This window comes from Rhyacophila brunnea, unplaced genomic scaffold, assembly GCF_057557595.1.
Source record: "Rhyacophila brunnea isolate RB1 unplaced genomic scaffold, BYU_Rbru_1.0 scaffold_8, whole genome shotgun sequence".
NCBI classification, from domain to species: Eukaryota; Metazoa; Arthropoda; class Insecta; order Trichoptera; family Rhyacophilidae; genus Rhyacophila; species Rhyacophila brunnea.
This window is the reverse complement of record NW_028233350.1, coordinates 8372198-8393401: the sequence shown is the minus strand read 5'-3', so window position 1 is coordinate 8393401 and position 21204 is coordinate 8372198. Positions and strand designations below refer to the sequence as shown.

At 35.6% G+C, this 21204-nt stretch overlaps 1 protein-coding gene across 1 annotated transcript; it reads right to left on the bottom strand.

Moving 5' to 3' along the window:
- Positions 1 to 484: 484 nt before the first annotated feature.
- Positions 485 to 8847, bottom strand: LOC147063880 (uncharacterized). Its single transcript, XM_085958973.1, has 5 exons — positions 7863 to 8847; positions 6924 to 7179; positions 4467 to 4700; positions 1990 to 2176; positions 485 to 655 (listed from the first exon to the last, which is right to left on the bottom strand). The coding sequence occupies exons 1-5, from the start codon at positions 8713 to 8715 to the stop codon at positions 485 to 487; spliced, it is 1701 nt and encodes a 566-aa protein (XP_085815099.1). The 5' UTR covers positions 8716 to 8847.
- Positions 8848 to 21204: the final 12357 nt, after the last annotated feature.

Here is a 21204-nt window from a genome sequence, read left to right as displayed (position 1 = left end):
ATATGGAATGTAATTAAATATTACAATTTTAAATCTATTTCTGCTTATAATAAGTAGATTCACTGCACAATAAATTAATATTAGTAGGTATTAAAATACTCTTGCCTGCAAGAGAATAGAATATTTTCAAACATTCTACATTATTCTGTATAACATTTGGTATGCAATATTTGTTTCATTCAATATGTTAATAAAAATGTAGCGCATTATTTAGATCTTCATACAATCAATTAGGCAATTTATACAATATTATACACAATTAATATAACAAATAATTTTCAGACCTTCAACCTGTACTATACTTACATAATCAGGCATACTGATAGAATTTAATACGACTAGAAATTGAGATAAACAAGTCAAAAGACAATCCATTTTGATAGATGCTAAGCACGATCCTTAAAAATAAGAATTGAATATTAAATACTACATAAATTTGTGTCAGATAAAGGGAATAGAAATTCTTTGGTGAAACGAACGAGGCCTATCCTCCAATGGACTGAAGAGAATGTTTGAATTGTAGCAGTTTAGTGAGATCTCGGTAGAGCGTGTCTTCTTGCTTTAAAAGTGCTACAAAAAAGGCAGCCATTATCGGTAAAACGGCTCGCCACACGGACAGGTGTGTCCAAGTTGAATAATAATCAGGCGGTTGAATCTGAAAATAATAAACAAATAACAGTAATATTGTATTATCAAAGTGGAGACCAAAGGCAGTATATTATTTTCCTTATTACAAAAACATCAGTGGTGTTAACGTTCGACATAAAAAGTGCACATTAAAGTTTGTCAGTCACACTTATTTGTTTTCATTGATAATAATACCCCGTTTACACGTGCAAAGATTTACTGCTGACAGTACGTATTATAGCGGCCATAACAAAAAAAATGCACATGTAAACACGTATTATCGTGCAAATTGCAAGATTGAACCAAAAAATTTCAGAAGCTTCTGAATTTTCACGCGACAATTGGACAGTGCGATATCTCCGCCTGTGCAGTAGGACGATAGTAGCGAACCTGCTGGTAAAAAAACAAGCCACACAGCATGGATTTACTTGCGTGTAAATAGTGTAATACAATAGTGTGTATTTTAAACTGTCGCGATAATGACTGGCCGATCACATTCTTCAAGAGTAAGCGAGACGCGATGATGTTGTATGCTACTATTTGACAGTTGTAAAAATCAGTTAAGAGTCTCTGCGCGGTGTAGTTTGTTTTTTTTTCCGGCAAGTTTGCCATTATCATTCTACTGCGCAGGCGTAGATATCGAAAAAATCCCAAATGTCGTGTGAAAATTCAGAAGCTTCTGAACTTTTTTGTTTCATGTATGCAATCTTGCAACTTGCATGACACCTAATACATGTTTACACTAGCATTTTCTTGTTATGGCCGCGATAATACGTACTGTCAGCAGTAAATCCATACAGTTGTTAACGGGGTATTAGTTGAATGAAAACAAATAAATATGACTAACAAAGTTTAGTGTCTACTATTTATGTTGGATTTCCACAGTCTAACCCCACTCTCCGCAACTGATCCACAACATTATAAGCCGACACGGTACCGCTTGGCTATCGTGAACTGCCATATGCTCATATATTATTTAAGCAGCATTTATCGTCTACCCCCACGTTAGTCGCGCGGCGTAAGCGTCGGCCAATAACATCGTGGGTCCCAGGTTCGAATCCTGGGTCTGTCAAATACACATATTGTTTTTCAATTTGTGTTTGAGTCAGAGTATGGACCCAATAGGTTGAACAAGTGGCTGACATTCATTTCTCGTAAAAAAAAAATTTGTTAATACAAACCTCCACTGTGTGGAGGCCCATATGATCTTATTAGGATCGGACATGGTCGGATATATTGTCTATATAGGGTATTATTCTTCAGCGACTTAGATGTATACCAAAAAATAATGATACTATGTCATCAAGTAAGTTAAATGTTTAAATTGAAATATACACAGATAAAAGTTAAGCCAATACTTACCAATACTGTACTGTTAGTTTCGATATGTGTGACGTTGGTATTGGGCTTGTATTCGAATGCCATCATTTCGTCATATTTCCGGCTGGACAGGGTAATCAGCATGCACACGAGATAAAGAACTGCCAATAGCACTCCTCGGATATGTGGTTGAATATTAACAGCAAAGCTGAAGCCACTTATATCCAAACTGCAAAAAACGTATTAATATTAGACTACAATAATATCATTGTTGATATAATTATGCTTGCGTACTGGAAGATTTGTATTCAAAGTATAGACAAAAAATATTTTTTTATTGTCAAGCAACTCGTCAGCTGAGTGCAGAACTATTCTAACTCACATTTGAAATATTTTGCAGAAGAGTTTTTTGAAACAGCCTACTTCAGTTATTTATTATTTATATGGACAAGTGTATGCACTATTTTTTTCATCAATAATCCTACTAAAATATGATGCATCCATTTATCCATAAAGATAATAAATAATTTCAGTAAGTTGTTTCAAAAAACTCTCTCCTTAAAAATTTCAAATGTAAGTTAGAACAGTTCTGCATTCGGCTGATGAACTTCTTGTCCACGTGTTAAAACTGTGAACTGATAAGCCCTTCCTGCGCAGTTTATCGCACTTCCATTTTCAAATGCGGAATGCCCTCAAATTTATCATTTCATTTTACGCTTCCGTTGTGTACGGATCTATCAATTTATGTAATTTTATGGTTTTTATAATAAAAATATATCTAAAACAATCAGGAGTGATGTTAGAATGATTAAAAGTAAACTTTTGGTTTATTGCGAAGAAGAAAAGGAGTCGCATCTAAATAGAGACCCAATACATTATTTAAACACACGTTGCCGCCATGACTGGTACGTCACTGAGAAGTCTTCTATATGTGACTACAGCGACTCCCTGTTTTCGACAAGATCTTATCAGACAGTACCATAATTTTTTTTAGATTATAGTTAATTATTAGTTCCTAACAGTACTAGCAGTGACATCCTGTAGTGTGACATAAGTCATACATTTCTTAGGGTGGCTCACTCTAAGGTGGCAACATACGTTAAAGTGCCCACCACCACCCGTCATATATGCACAACCGTGGATATGCACGGCCGCTTTCTATGACGCTTTAAACGTGTCTGAAAGAAGTGATTTTAAGTGCTCATTCCGTCCCGAGACGGAGCCGCACGGGACTGATGCTGCAACCATGCACCGTAGTGCTTAAAGAAGAAAGTTAAGAAAGAAAATGTTTGTTTTTGGACTGGCTCTGCTGTCCGCTGACGTTAAGCGCTTTGTGTACCCGCATACTGAGTGTCACGAATTGAAATGGATGAGTCTACAGAAGAGTCGGGACTATCCCGCTCCCCATACGACGCTGCAAATTTCTCAAATACCGCAAAGTTGGCCTCGGTTGCTACCAGATCTCCATGACCAATTGGGCCCGTGTGAGGACGGACCCTGGCAAACAGCTCCGCTCGTTCGAATTCCATAAGAGGGCAATCCCAGAGGATGTGTTCAACATCTTGGTGGTCATGCCCGCAGGTACAACCCGGCCCATCTACTATCAAGCCAAACTCGTGGAGTCTGGCGGCGAAGTTGCCATGGCCGGTGAGGAACTGGCTAATCCAGTGCGAAGGTTGGAGTCTTCTAGTTTGATGCCTGCAGAATACGTCTGGAAAAAAACGGTAAGTGTGCCGCCCCTTAGGGGAGGTGGTCCACCTCGCCTGCCATGCCGCAAATGCGGTCTTGTACACAATGTCACTTACAGTCTTCCTGTAAGGAACATCCTCGGATCTCTGCGGTGGTGTCAGATGGACACCAGCGAGTATTGTGCTGATCCCCCTCAAGAGGAGGGTGATCGATCCTCTGACTTGGACGTGCAGATCGAGGGGTAGCACCCCCACGAGTACGGCAAGCGCGTCAGTAGAAGTTGTGCGGTAGGCTTTGGTAAGCGAGATCAGCGCAAGTCGCTGCCCGCTTAGTAGTGCGCGTCTCACGAGAGTTAAGGAGTTTACTCGGGAATGCCAAATGCTGGAGGCGTAACCATGACTTTTGAGAGTAGATATGAAAATGACAATTTTTTTGCCTGCAGTACTAACATGCTGTATATGTAAGAAATTTAAAGATAGCAAGCAGAAATAATAAAATGTAGTAATGAACTTTGAATGAAATTTGAGACTAAAATAGTAAGGGGTGACATTTTGAGTCTGCTTAAGGGTGGCACTTTGCCTTATGTCATTGGTTACTGCTTTACATATCTATTTTGTAACCTAACCATCTAAACCTTAATTTGTGAAGCAGGTAGGGGTTTCCTGAGATTTTACAAAATTGTTAATGGATTCCGCTAAACAAAAAAAGTTGGTAATAACTGGTATATAGTGATTATAATGTCTTCTACTAATAGCACCATTTCGGGATGTATATTGACTAACTCAACGTAATATCGTTCATAGACTCAATTCAATATAGTGAGCAAATACCTGTCAAACACAGATACCAGACAGCAAGCGCACAGAAAGTAGTAAGCTGCCGAATACGGTACGATGATGGCTGCGTGGAATGAAAGGTGACCGGGTCGAGCTCCATCGCCGTAGCAAACTGCCAGCAGGTGCATGAGTGATAGTCCGCCCAATAGTCCATGACAGAGTGTCGCCACACCGCGCCAGCCCCCTTGTGCGCTTATGGCAACATCCAGAGGTGTCAAGCTGCTCAACCTGTGCAAATGTATATCAATTCATAATGTGTCAGTTAAATGAATAAATCTTTACTAAAGTCTTACAATTTTTAGTCAGATGGATTAGGTGTACTGCTAAAATTAAAAATGGTGTTCTACTAACTTAATATCGAGAACAATTATACTTCAAGCTGTTATTTATAACTTTATATTACCAAAATATTTATGGCCAAATATAAATATGTCGACGTTATGTTAAAGTAACTAATTATAAACCCGATGCATACTTGACATTGTGGTAAGTTTGTTATTGTTATCCAAAGTTTAGATTCTAAGCAACACATAAAATAGCAACGTCACTATTAAACAATGAAAATGATTAAAACTTTATAATGCATTTTTAAATTATTAAAATATAAAAACAGAATATAAATTGAATAATATTATGAATTCATGATCACTATAGATTTTTAATAATTCAATGTTTGATTTATCAGTGACTTAATTAAATTACGGATACAGTCTCCCTTGCACACGGACCGATGGTTTTGGATAGTTAGATAGGATAGTTTAGGACAGTGGCGATCGGTTAGTTATTTTACTGGGAGTTCACTTTTTTCACCTTTTGACTGCCGTAAAAAGGCCTTTGCCTTCATCAAAACTTCACCAAAAAATCAAAAAAAAACTATTGAGAATATTATCATCAACAATGCCATTTATCATTCAATTCCAATAAAAAAATAGGACTTCTGCTAATGAGAAGCAACATATTAAGGATTGGCTTACTTCAATAACAAATTAAGAAAATAGGTGACCTGATTTATTGTGGCTCTTGAAAGCAGTAACTCATCAAAATTGACATTATTTAAGCATGTAGCCGTGATATTTTACGATTTCCACCCTACCACGCATATTAAACCCCCCACAGAGCTAGTTTGGAGAGATATCATACTTGATAAACATTGTGAATTTAGTTATCAAACTGAAAAAAACTTGGAAGTTTATTTTTAAATTGTACTTCGCCTAAATTTGAGAAATGTTGTCAACATGTGTGGAAATTTAATATATGTACTGTGAAAAGAATTAATTTGTATATTAATATTGAATAAAAATTGTCAAACAATAACTATTGTACGTGTGATACGAGCTGTATTGTTTTAAAACCGATGAAGCCGCATTCGGGCTGGGAGCGACTGAAACTGTCGCTCCGGAGCACGCAGAAAAAATATTTACATATTGCTACTCCACGTGATAGACGACGCTCTTTATCATTGCAAAGAAATCGAACTGGGCACTTTGGTCGAGCGATATCGGATATCGCTCCCATCAACATATAATATTTAAAATAGCCGGTTAAAAACACATATTAGAATTTGTTTTTGTATATGAATTAATGACTACGGTAATAGATCAGAACACTTTTAATTAATCAAATATAAATGAAATACTTATTTAAAAAAAAATAAGTCTTTTCGCATTAATTGAGTGGGTGGGTGTTCACCGCTCCAGCGCTCTCAAGGGAGCATCGCCACTGGTTTAGGATAGATAGAATAATATAATACAGTTAGCTACATTACTAATACTGATGTAGTCAGCATCTTTAGACACTACATATAACTCTCTGAGAATCTATGACACTACCTAGCAGACGATTATGAAAAATGGTCCATCAATGTGTGTCCTAGCAAGCGGAATTAGGAGGAATAAATAATTCCAAATCAACAAAGTGAAACTTAGTAATGAAAATTCAATATTTCTAGTGATATTTTAAAAATAAAATTCACGTAGTGGACATTTTTGTTCAGGTATTCATTGTTTATATCTGTCCAACAGGAACTTTTCATGACTACTACACTAACTTGACTACATCATCTCTCTCGATAATGGCTTCTGCAGCAATCCTGAAGTGTATAGAATGGAAGAAGATTTTACACACGGTGATAACCCAAGGACCAAATAATATAAATGTTGTAATATTCTGTTGGATCAGTAACCATGAAATTGACGTACCAGTTTGAAATAATAGTATCATAATCGATTCAATGGATTTTATTGCTGGCCAATGACCTCTATTATCCTTTAGGTACCTCTGTATGACTGCATTATTTGTGGTTATCCGCTTGTCTAGTGACGTGTATTAACACAATACTTACGGGCCCTTTTAATTAATTTTGTAATTAACGTGTTAATTTGCATTTGAAAAGTAATTAGCAAAAACACAATTTTGTGCGGCCCGTAAGCTATGGGTTAATAAAGTACCTACCTAAAATACTTCCTTTCTTCTGCTCTTCTCTGAGCTTCCCCCAATACTTTATCCCTAGCTACAGCTCGAAAGTGACCGCCCCTCTGAACATATATCTTATCCGATCGTCTGCTGAAGGCCCCTTCCAATGTACCATCGTTTGGTGATGTCATAGGCGATGGAGAAGAGAATGGATTGTCGATATGCCTTTCATTGTACGATGTTATATCAGATCCCAAATCGTCCAACATTGAAGATAGGTCGAGAGTTGGACGCGCTGAAAGAAACAATTAGGTATTTAGTTAAGAAATTGCCCGCATGAGGTTTTATATTTTTTTTTTACGGAAACAGTTTATTCCATGTAGACAATTATATTAAATACCTTTTTCTGTCGGCGTAGATGCTTTTCGATCCAAAAATTATTGTTAATTTTAAATTTTAAATTTTCATACATTTCGATGAATCATTATCACACACTAAGATTATATTAGGTTGGGGTAGGTTTGATTAGGTTAGGTTGGGTTTGGTCTAAAAAGAAAATTATAAAAGCTCATGCAGGAATCTGCGGCACAATTACCAAATAATTAATCACAAAGTAGAGATCCTTACTGAATCCCCTATAAGCTGTGCGCTTATGCAGGCAGCATGAGAAATTGATTCGTGCACATACTTAGCTCAATCGAGTTAACTTAAATAACATAAAATTTGTAGTATGTACTTATAAAAAAGTGACTATAGACAATTTACAAAATGACCTAAGTACTTCTGCGCACAGAAAGAATTGGTATTTGCGCAACATATTTTCACTATAGGTTTAATGAAAATTGAATACCTACATAAGATTTTAGAGTGTAATAACAGATAATAAACAATAACAGTCATGTCTCAAAATATAATAAATAAGTAAATGATATGATTCTTATTTAATTGGCTCTAGCTGGGTTAAGAAAAAAAATTTACCTGGCTTGCCGGTGCCTGATTGCTTAACATGTTTCCCCGTAGAAGGATCAAATACTCTCGGACTGATATCTCTGGTGTTGGCATTCTTATCTCGTTTCCCTTCCTCATGGCGACTTTTTCTTCTTTTTCTCGGCTTAAGTTTGCTTTCTTTCAATGCGCCGTTATTGTTAGTCATGTCGTTCGGTTCGATTTCCAGCTCTCCGCTTAGCGTTACCTCCTCGCATCTGTTATATTCTCTCAAATAGTCATCAACTTTTTCTAAAGCGCTCATACTGGAGGCGGTTATTTCAAAATCGGAGCCTAAATCAGATCTATGCTTTGAAGAGATACGTTTCTTCTTTCGTCTCGAAGGACTCCTGCGTTCTTTGTGCCCACTACTTGGGCGCGAACTGCTCTTGCTGTTTCGAAGATTTTCTTCAGATTCCGTGATGGAATTGACGTATGCCGATAATGTCGCGATAGGATGTTTTATTGTGTCAGATTTTTTGATTTCATTCTCCATGAAACCCATTATACCTTGCTTTATTTGATGGTGGATTTCTAATTCGCCCTCCGCGGAAACGTTCAAGTCTGACTCTATCCAAGAATCGCGAGTCTTTTGTGTTCTTTTGGAAACATCTGCGACGTTTATGACAGCTGTCTGGATGACTTCCTCGGGTTGGTTGTGACCGTCCTCCGTCCTGGACGACCTCCTTGACCTTTCGTTCTTCCCGCTGTCTCCTCTGGTCCTGTGAAGGGGCGGAGAAGGGTTTTCGCTGAACGAATTTGTTCTATTGTGTATTTCTACAACCGTGTTAGTCCGATCGGGTGTTGTTAAAGGTGAAAGACGTCGCCTTTCTCTTGCTGCACTCATTTTGATACAAATATTTGAATTTTACTGTACAATTTATCATTTATATCACAAAGGTGATTTAAAAACATTGATTCTATAACCATTTCACAACCTGTTTTTCGTTTTCACCCCTGACATTTGAATTCGCCATTTCCAAACAAACCAGTGTTGCCATATTTCCAAAGTGGAATTATAGTACAGAGCCTTTAAAATTTTAGTATTTGGGGAAAAATATAGTACGCGTTGTTATCTGTTGAAAATGTATAGGTTTTTTGTTTCTCAGAAAAAAAATAACGGAGAATTTGAGAAACTTCGACACCCTTTTTTATTAAAGTACCTCTACCGACCAGAAATGCTTACCGAAGAATTCAAGAAATTTCGTTTTAAACCAGTCAATGGATTTTTTACGTTTTTCGAGCAATTTTTTTCCAGGTTCTCCAAAATTTCTTATATTGCGAAATTATAGTACTTTGCACCGATTTTTAGCACGGAAATATCAAAATTTTAGTACTTTTCGCCTATTTTTATTCGATATTCAAAATTATAGTATTTTAAGCGTACTATACATATATACATAGTCTTGACTTGACTTTGGATCATCCTTCTGTGATTTTGGGGCTCACATATCTTTAGCATTATCCCCTTCGTCTCTAATCTTGATCTCTGGGTGAAGGTTTCGCTTGATTTTACGTGGTGATGTGAATTGCCCGGTCCTTGATGAGGGCCGGTAGATGCTGCAGCCTCCAAGTTAAGGTGTTGTACTTCGAATCCATTCTGTGGCGATGTGAGGTTCCCGGTTCTTGATGAGGACCGGGAGAGGCTGCTGTCTTCAAGTTCAAGTGTTGTGGTGAAAATAATAACGATTTTGAAAATTTGCGAATTATTTTTCAAAATTAATAAGTAGTAAGAAACGGGTGCTAGACCGCAAGTGATATATATATATATACATAGTACGCAGACGAAAGTTATAGTACAAAAAATACTATAATTATAGTACGGTTGGCAACACTAAAACAACCCTCATATCTTTACTTCAAAATTTAACCGTCAGATGGCATTGTAATAGAATAGGGCATGAAAGTTATTGGCGGTATATTTGAAATAAGTCGATCTTATTATTTTACATACAAACAATAGTTACAATACAGATAATGTCTTTTTATAAGATTTTCTGGTAACATTCATAATATTTAAAAATATATACTATGAGCACTTTACCAATGTTTAGCAAAATTAAATCATTCATTACACGCTTACCGCAAATGAGATGGTAATATTGTATATTTTCAAGTTAAGCGGACCGAACCAAGGTCGACAACATTCTATGTTGCCGAGGTAGGTACTTTTATTATATCGCGGCCATTTATATATTTATATAAAGTTAGACAGGTTTTATTTATGAGAGATTTGTTATAAAAAGTCGCCATTAGCAAACAAGAACAAAAGATTAACGGCAGCTTTTTTAATCGGCCTTTCTTAAAAATGTTAAACACTAAATACTCCATTATTAACACGCAGTACGATAATTATATTTAAAAAAAATATATTCAATCTGTGGTTACTATTCGCGGTTTTTTTTTATCAACCATTGCGATAATGTTTTTAATACCAATGTCATTGTCATAGTAAAATCCATTTAATACTAATTGAAAACATATTATATTGTAGTTACCAAATTAATATTAATCATTATCATTATTGTAGCTATCAGCACCATAGCGTTTGTTGTTTCCTGTGTTCATCCACTCTTCTTGGTTCGCGTCGTTACCACCCATGTTTAGCACGACACGGAAATTATTGATCGAATCTATTTTATTAGGATACATACTCGGGGCTTTTCAGTCATTCATGGTTTAGCAGTTTAGCTAGACTCATTTTTTGGTATAAACACCTAACGGCCTGTCTCTTGTAACCCTTAATTCATGCGGATTGCCTTGGTTCGATTCGTGGTTTCCAATAATTGTCAGAGTTAAAACATGCTGTTTCTTTAAATTCTGATGTACCTATTTAGATTATTATTACAGGAGGTACCACATTATAACCCAATTGGCAATTACGACGGCCGCCTCCAACAGAGATTGCCTGCACCTTGGATCTCCAGTTGAACCTTACTCTCAAATCTTGGACTTTACTCCACAAAATAGGTTTAAAAAACGGTCAGAGTTCTAGTCTTTCTTCGTATTAGAGATTAAAGGAAAACCTTTTTTATTGTCCACAAAAATATTATTTTTTTACTAATCATCTAAATAATAATAAAATATCCCATCCATGATGATGTGGATGTGGGCTCGATTAGTGGTAAACATACGTTGATTTAATCCAGTGCAAGGTTCTATCGGATTAGGCGAATGGCCAACAGCCATCCCTCAAGAAAAATTGTTATTAGTGCACACTAGATCATATGAGGTTGCTCGTGGGACATTCTCCGCACAACTTTAAAGGGCGCATAACGTTCGTTACACCACGGTATACGCCCACATAATGGATTTGGAGACATGGGAAAGAATGGTTTAACATACCCTTTACTCTATGTTCCGCTTAGTAATAAAGACGGTAATTTGCTATAATTATTATATAATATATAGTCTTACCAATAAATCATGGCTACAGACCTGGGGAATTATACGACCCCTCGCTCGTTTACGTATATATCAGATATATCCAGCTTCAAGTAGATTGTGATCTAGTAAACTGCAAGTGACCTACCACTTTCCATTGTCATATTCATGGCCCCCACAAAGGGGGGGTTAGCAGGGCTCTAGCCAGGAAGAACCCGGCGTGGCGAGCCGACCAAATAAAGTGATATATACACACATCACAAATTCTCTCTAATATAAAAAAGTCGCCTGCGGCGCTATTATTCCTCATTAGTGCTATTATTTAAAATTACGTGGTTGTAGCAATTGATTTTTAATTTTCTATCGATTCTCGACGAGTCCATAATTCAAATGGATGTATTAAAATATACAAAAGAACACTAAATATACACATGAATTATATCGCGTACACCATTTGGTACACCTACTGTAGGCGATAGGTAGGGAGGCCGGCCAAAGATCTTAGCCTGGGGGCCCGCTTCAGGATGTGGGGGCCATGGTCATATTATCTTGAACGTAAATAAACGTATTATTTTTGGCTTAGGAGGACACTGAGACATAACAGATTAAACAAAAACACTTGTCTTTCATTACAAAAAATTACTCAAATTTTGTCTGTTCATCTATTCTAGACATTCAATCAAAGGCTTATTTTTGATATATTTATTATTTTTATTCTTCTAGATTCTAGAGTCTAGAAGAAGAAAAATGGTCCTTGATAGCACGCATCATCTTGATTCTTCTGAAAGGGGATTATTTATTTTTCTAGGCATTCTGTCAGAAATTATTATTTCTTTTCAGGTTTTTGCTTTAATAAGGGGTCCATGGGCATAATAAGTTTTGGACTAGAGGAAGCTCTGATCCAATATCACGAACTTTTCCAGGTTGTTATTTTCTCTGCAGGCTATATGACTAACAAAATAAGAGTCCGGCGAAGACAAGCTGAAGATAGTCTGTCTCCAACCTACAGTTCGCTGATTATATTATTGGTACGTACCAAGTCAGGGCTGGAAATGGACTGGAGCGTTCCGGACCGCTGTTCCGGTTCGTGAACTCTGTAAAATTATCACTCCATCTCGTGGAAAAAATAATTTGACCGTTTGAGCTAGATAGGCTACACAACAAAAAATCTAACACACTTTTTTTTTTATAAAATACACATAAAATTTGATACCTATGTAAATATTTTCAGAAAATTGTCGAGCGCTCCGGTTCGTAAACTTTTCCATTTCGAGCGCTGTAACCAAGTTTAGTCTCAGCGGCATAATGTAGACAAATGGGGAAGACAAAATATTCCACGATACCCAGATTACCCAGTAAATACAAAAATTATGGTAACTGGGTTACCTCCCGAATGAGATTGTAACAAGGTTTAAGTCTCGAGTGTATACAAATATGGGATAAACTTAAACACGTGTTAAAATGTTATTTTCAATTGTTACGTCTGTATTATAATATGCATTAAAGTTTGTCACGTAAACGAAAAGCGTATTCAATATTAGTGATATTTGAAAACACTCGTTGTGCTTTACGTTTCTTGCGTTTTATAGTATGGCTACCATAAAGTAATAATCTGAATCCGGCTTCAAACCCTTGGTCAATGGTGATTGGCTTTCACGTGTCTGTCTTATTGATCTGTTCTGTGGTATTAACTAACGTACGAGATCAACTACGTAATTTGCATTTGCATAATAATATAATGGATTTTCTTCTTCTTCTTTGCCCATATCCGCCCCTTAACTGGAGCATATGGACACCACGCGGCGCCTCCAAGAATCCCTGTCGCTCGCCAGTCTTCTTGCTTCGTTCCAGGTCAAACCAGCATCCCGTAGCTCCGCCGTATACACTCTGTAGATTGTATTTAGCGGCCTTCCAGGACGCCGGAATCCGGTCGGCTTGAAGAACAGGCAAGCCAGGTTAAAGTTCTCTTCTGGCATCCGCAGCACGTGGCCGAGCCAGGTCCAACGTCGCCTCTTCACTTTCAGCGTGATGAGAGGCTGCTTGGTACGTTCTCTTATCTCCTCGTTGCTCCTAAAGTCATACCACCGCACACCCAGTATTCGTCGCAAACATCTGTTTTCGAAGCTCAGTATACGGTTGCTCTGAGCCTTCGTAAGGTGCCATGATTCGCTACCGTAAAGCAGCACCGTCAGAATGCAAGCGTCGAATAGGCGGCATTTGGTTTTGACCGAGTACAATCGTGAGTCCCAGACATTTCGCATCGAGTTGAATGTTGCTCCAGCCATTCCCATTCGGATAGCGAGCTCTTTCTGCAAAATGCCATCTCCCGTGATGTGTACCCCCAGGTACTTGAAGCTGTCGACGCTCTCGATGCTCTGTCCATCGCTAATCAGAGGGAAATCTGGATAGTTTGTATGTATTTAAAAAAAAAGATTATTTTACTTAAGTCACCTTACTCTTTCAATCCAGATTTTTTTATTTGCCAGACGATAGATTTAAACTACGATTTAAAATTATCTCCTAATTTTATTGTTTCAAGTTATCAATATTTATACATATGTAAGTATCTATCTAACATCTTGAACATTAATTCTTTTATAATTAAGTATATAAGTAAAGAGTTGATAAACATTTACCATTTCTTGTGAATTTACATTACGTATACTAGACTATTATGTACTGCATAACAATATGAAAGGCGGATCAAGGAATGATTATGTTGATATATGTTTTAAGTTTTTTTTTGTTATCATTAACTGAAAATTTTCAGAATCCGTAGCAGACCATAACGTGCATATAAAAAACTGACGCAATTATTCCAATAACAAAACATCGAGAAGAGAAAGTGAACGGGCCTCCTTTCTCCGATTCTATGAAATACGAAATACCTACAAGAGTTTGTTGACCAGAGCGAAGAAATCATTTCCAGCGACAGATACTCAAATAATAATCATTTTTAGATAACAGCCATTTCTGCACTCTTCAAATGACAATAATCTTTAGTCCATGACTCCATCCATATCAAGCGATTAAGATACATGTTTACTTCCTCACGGATTAGGTAGGACTCAAATGTTTTAAATTTAGACATTCAAATATTTCTGCAATTATTGTACAAAACTATGAAATAACACATATATACACATACATAATTTTGAAAACACTTCTGAGAAAATATATTAAAGCCAATAGAAAAAATCTTTTTGAAAAAAGTAAGGGGTATCGCGCCCACGCTCATAGACCACTATGCTAAAGGAGTCATACTTAATTGCGACAAATTTTAATTAATTGATTTTTATACTCTCTGAAGCGTTTTACAAATTGAACTACTATTGGCGATCAGCTTTTGTATTGTTAAATCAAAGTAGGTACTACTTTAATTAATACTAACCGACGTCAGGGATCACTCCAAGATTTTTCGTTGTAACTCACTTGAACTCGCTACTTTTTTCAAAAAGATTTTTTCTATTGGTTGTAACATATTTTCTCAGAAGTGTTTTCAAAATTGTGTGCGAAGTGTGCGAGTCTGTTTAATAATTAGAAAGCTACATTCATAAATCTTGTGAATTATTATTCGTTGAATAAAAAAAAATAGTTAATTTAGGATATATTTATACACGTTTACTTACATGAAAATAGTACATAGATAAATATAGATTACTTACATTCACACCAAGTTATTTTTGATCTAGTAACCTTAACTGGGTAAAACAGCGTAAGTCGAATTATAATATAAATTATTGTGGAAATCGTAGTTAGAATATAAAAAAATAACAAATTTTCTGTTTGTTATTTATTTCATTATCAATATTATATTATCACGTCTTTCCACCAATACGTTAATTAATATCAAGCCACCATTTTCATATTATTTCCAGACATGTCAATTCTTACAATGCAGTTCCCAATTATTTATCATAACTAAAAATATTCTGGAATCTCAACAGCTGTTCTAAATTCTCCATATACCTAATATATTATTAATTATACCGATATAGTTCAATATATTGTTAAATATATTGTTCAAAGTATTGAAACGATGAATTAATTTACTGTTTTATGTACAATGTATGCAAAGTTACTTTGATATAAATTTCGTAATGCAGAAACGTTGTTCTCAATATGGAAAGCTTGAACAGCGAGGAATATTTGGTTTTATTAATAAACTGTGTGAATTAATGACCGACCAAAAGGTATTTGTTTGTAGTAACGCGCCTGTAGTCATAAAATGTAGATTAAATTGACCTAAATATTTCTCAATATTCACTTTACTTGGAATACATACAATGAACTGTGTTTAAGAAAACTGCAGCAGATATAGGTGTACGTAGATGATACCAAGAAAATTAGATAAGTACTCAAATAAAGTATAATATTGACATTTTTTCTGTGTAAAGGGTGGTATACAGGGGACGTGTGTTATTTTTTTATTAGAAACAAGCTGAAGTACCCGGCTTCGCACAGGGTCGCTTCGTGGATACATTTATCTTAGATATTTAAAAAATAATAACAAGTAATTATCTTCTTAATATTAAAATATCTGTGTAATACAATATGGCAATGTGATAATAAGTTTCATCGCAATCGGATAAATAGTATAGGAACCATACGAATAAAAGAAGATAGAATGAAGAAGAAGATGGTTTTTCTAATTCAGAAACCTTCGCGGGTGTTCACACAACAACTAACCAAATTTTCATCGCAATCGGATGAATGGTATAGGAACGCATACGGGACAGACAGACAGGCATTCATTTATATATTATATAAGATAATTATAGCCTATAACCTTCGCGCAAGTGCGAGAAATAAGTTGACAAAGTTTTATCGCAATCGGATGAACGGTATGGCAGCGCATAAAATACGAACAAATATTGATTTTTATATATTAGATGTTATTTTTGGGTTAGTATCATAGCTCGCTGCGGACTAGTGGCAGACTCCTACGTATGGCAAATTCACCGTGTCCGGAAACTTGTACGTATGCAGATCGCCGTATCACACTTCACCATGAAATGTTGTATCGGAAATATCATCATCAGCCTGAATCTATCCACTGCTGGATAAAGGCCTCTTCAAGCTGCTTCTACTTCTCTCGGTCCTGTGCATTGCGTTGCCACGTACTTCCGCAGAACTTTATCATTTCATCGATCCAGCGGCCTCTAGGTCTACCTTGCGGACGTTTTTTACTTCTTGGATACCACTGGATGACTAGATTTGTCCAACGATTGTCTCTTCTTCGAGCTATGTGTCCAGCCCATCTCCATTTAAGGCTTTTAATAAACTCTATTACATCGCAAACCCTTGTCTGCTTCCTTATCCACTCATTCCTCTTTTTGTCCTTTCGCATTATGCCCAGCATGCACCTCTCCATACCACGTTGTGCTACTCTAAGTTTCTGGATCTCTCTTTTACTAAGGGTCCATGTTTCACACGCATATGTGATCACGGGAAGCACACACTGGTTGATCACTTTGCGCTTTAGGCAGAGTGGAAGGTCACTTTTGAAGACATTATTCAGGCGGCCAAAAGCACTCCAGCCTAGCTTTACTCTGCGAACAATTTCATCAAATATACATCCATCTATAGACACTTGTTGTCCCAGATAGATATAGCTTTTCACCTGTTCGAGCTGAGTGCCATTGATGAGGATCTCTTTTTGGCCCGCAAAGCAGTTGAACATGACTTTCGTCTTTATTACATTTATCTTTACTTGGCTTATTGTATATTTGTTACATTTACACATCGGAAGTATATGGCCGTATATTACATACGTTCATTTTCAAACAGGTTGAGCGAATAGCTTACAATCATTTATCGTATAAAATCTTTTCAGACACCTCTGCAGAAGGCAGCCAATATCCAATATCAATATCAGATTATAGAGAAAATGATTATTTATGAGCAATGAAATACTCTTTTTGCTAAATCTACCAAATATTTTTTTATAAGGAATGGCTTTCAGCCATTCGCCTAACCCTAAACCCATTGAGTACCCTTTAGACCAAACACATGTTAAAAAACAATATATTATATTTTATCAATTACGCGATCGAATCCACGACTCACTGTTTCAGAGACGGTCGCTCTACTGACTCCGCCATCGTGCGTACAATGATGATTATTACGAACTTTATTTCAATTATTTTGTGTTATTAAAAGTATAATGTTATATAGGGGTACACCTGGGCTCTCGTCGCTAGATGCAGTACGAGATGAGAGCAAGCTATAAAATACCTGAAAAGCCGGTGCTCATTTACACTTTATAAACCATGCGAAATTAAGTTATAAATATTTTTTTAATAAAAAATTCTTCGTCATAATATCTATGGGTCAATGAAAAACGCTAAAAAAATCGGTGTGTGTACGTATGTACGCGCGTTAAAAGTTATACTTCTTTGGCGTAACAAAACAAAAACAAAACTTGTGATAACCTAGATTCTTCGACTAGCTCTTAATTATATTGTTAAATTACACACGTAAGAAAACGGGCCGCTTATTGAAGCGCCGTTGGTTTATTTCTATAAATTTTAACTTATATTACTAAATGATATAATTATTTATCGTTGTTTTTATTTTTAAAGTAACAACTGCCACTATGACGTTTAATCGTTTGTTTACGTAAGGAATTGCAAATGGCCGACAATAATAAATTCGCTGCCTGGGCAACGGAACAATTCTAAACTATAATATTATACTGTATAATCGTCACGATTGCAGTATCATACTGTGGCGTAAAGGTAGTGCGTTCGGCTGATAACCGAACAATCGGGGGTTCGAATCCAATCGAGTGCGTTTTTTTTTCTTGTGAAAAAATAAATTATGTGATACATGTCACACGCCAAAAATACACTCTGATCTGATTTCCCAAACGCGCCAAAAGAAGTATAGCTTCAAAAATTAAAGGATGACAATACAAACAATCGTTGATAACAGAGTGGTTAAATAAATCAAGATTTGGAGATTACGCTGGTTCCATTTCCATTTCCATACGCATTTCCAGTAGTCCAAACTTCAGCAGCGTGTGGGAACAAAGACAGGTGAAAATTTGCTGGCTATGATTGACACATACCAATGAAAATGAATTGGAGAGTAACCTCTCTATGACGTGTCTATCTATGGGTCTTGATTTCGATTTAGATTCAAGAAAAAATTACCAATATTATTAAGCAATTAAATGCTTTTTCGCACTACCTACCTACATTGCATGCATAATTTTCAAATTTTGTTTGACGGACTCATTGTAAACAGATCCGAGATTATTTTTTTTAAAATAAACAATAGTTTATTAATTCCCATGTGAATTTTTGTATATTTAACCAAGTCATTCTACTTGACGAATAATTATTGATTTATTCTGCCTGGCATCCCACGTCAAAAAGTAAACGATATCAATATATCTAGAATGAGTTTTCATCAATCTAAATTAGCGTTATAAAATACATTAAGCTTCGTTTGGGAATCAACAACCAATGCGTAGAAAATTGTGACTGGATGCATACAATTAATCAAATAAACCGACACTAAGCAGTAAGCAAGGAACATTGACGTATATCAATGACAGGAAAAGATAAATAATATGTATATTTATCATGGAAATTATTTTGTTTAATAATGTAATGTAAATATTACATAATTGATTACATACAATTTTTAGCATTGTATGATACGTCTATAAAAGAAACTAATAAACACAGAACAGAATAATAAATATAATTATGATAGGCCATATTTTGACGCAGGGTTTTGAATGTGTGAGTGTCCTACATTATAGACGTGCAATAGTGTGTGTTACAAACTTCAAATATACCAATATTGACTCAGTGCGTAAGCCGAGAGCAGTTGTCCGAACTATGTACAAGCATGTTTAAGTATATCATATATTCTTTCCTGTTGCCTGTTACTCCACACCCGTTGGGTATTTCATTTCCCATTATTTTGAGTTTCCCGGTCTCAAAATTATTGTTTAAATATTTTTTTCAGCTTTGAATCAGCACTTTTTTCTCTCTACTTTTTCTTTTAACTGAAACCTTGAAAGGTCTGAGAGACAGGTCTCGGTTTCCTGGCTAATAATATATTTCTAGAATAATTGGGTCTTATGAGTACATTATTTCCTTTCAAGTAAATCTTTCAAGGGAAAACAGTTAAGAAAAACCTTTTTTTTCCGAATACTGCCCTTCTAAATTCCTTCACTATATACTTATCAATAGATTTATCCCACTGAGTTATAAAAAAGGAATTCTATTACTAAACCATCACAATTTGCAGTTGCATATCGTCACCTTAATACTACAACTAGATAACTCTGATTTGGTCAATGTTGGGTATATGAAATTTAAACTTTACTTGATTAACATAAATCTAGGCTATAATTATTATTTAAAATAAAAATGTAAATGTAATATTAAATAATGTTCAATAATTGTATGAGAAAATATTATAGATATGTATAAGTATTATTTTATTTATTTAATGCATGTATGGTTTTAAAGTTATCTAATATTTTCTAACACAAAATTAATACAGTTCCCATTAACTTCTGACTTACCTAGTTTTATCATTTTGTAGAGAAGGAAATATAGAATCATATTCAATATATATCTCACAAAAAAAGGTGAAAATCAAGTTATCTAACTGTAGTAGTACCTATGTAGTTATATGACGTATGTCGTATATTAATCTTTTTTTCTGTAAACCCTATATTAGCTCAATGAGTTTTATAGCAATGCATCGGTCAACATTTATCCTGTTAACCCGTTAAAACAGCCGATTGTGTCGATTCTTTTAATATGAAACGAACCATGTTTATAGCTATTGTATTTTTTAAAAGGTTGTGTTAGGATTAGAAGTTGTGATCAAGAAATTTCTTCTCGAGAATTATTAATCTTGAGAAATATTCAGAAAATGCACAATCTCTAATCTCGATATTTTCGTCGCATTTAATCTATTTCTACACAGTCAAATCACCTCAGGCTAAGTCTTCCGACCCTCGCTTACCCTTCTACTATATTGGAGCAGGAGTCACTTTGGCGAATGGATGTGCTCGGCTTTAATCCTTGAGACATGGTCTGCCAAACGAAGTAATTTCACTTTGACTCGTGAGATGACATTACGATAATAAATACGACGCTCGCTAGCAGCTTAAGCGTCGGCCTATAGCGACGTGGTTCCCAGGTTTGGATCCTGAGTCTCGCATGGACACGTCATATTGTGTTTCAATTTGAGTATGAGTCAGAGTATGGACCTAATAGGTTGAGCAAGTTGCTGACATCCATTTCTCGTAAAAACAAGATCTGTTAATACAAACCTCCACTCCGTGGGGGCCCATTATGATCTTATTAGGATCGGACATGGTCGAAAAAAATTGTTCGCAGTTGTACCAACTTCCTCGCTAATAACAATCACCTCCATTGAAATACTAGTCATCCATATTATAGATGACATGTTCAAATTTTTAAATAATCTATTTTTGATTTGCGCATGCGCACAAAAATTTCATACCGATACAAATCGCTACAAACATTTTTATTTATGAAATTGTAAAAATTCAACTGTAATTCTTCAAATTGAATTAAGCGATTTTAAAATTAGAATGTATTATCATATTATTATTTAAGTGTGAACGAGGCATGTATGTACTTATTTTGTATTTGATTGTATATGAGACATCATTATGCAACAGTATGCAGTAATTTCTAAGAAAATATGCCATAGATTGTAGAACCTTCATACTAGGGTTTACGATTATTCCCTTCTACGGCACCATGATAGAGGTTGTCCACCATACCTACCTACTCTTTGTTGAGAATGTAATGTTTCTGTTAACATCTAAATAAATTCAAGTGACAATGAATAATATCATTCGATGATATTACAAAATTCCTCGAACCACCAATATGCAGTACAGATCAGTTATTTATTTTCTAGTTTTAACAAAATTCATCTGATAATA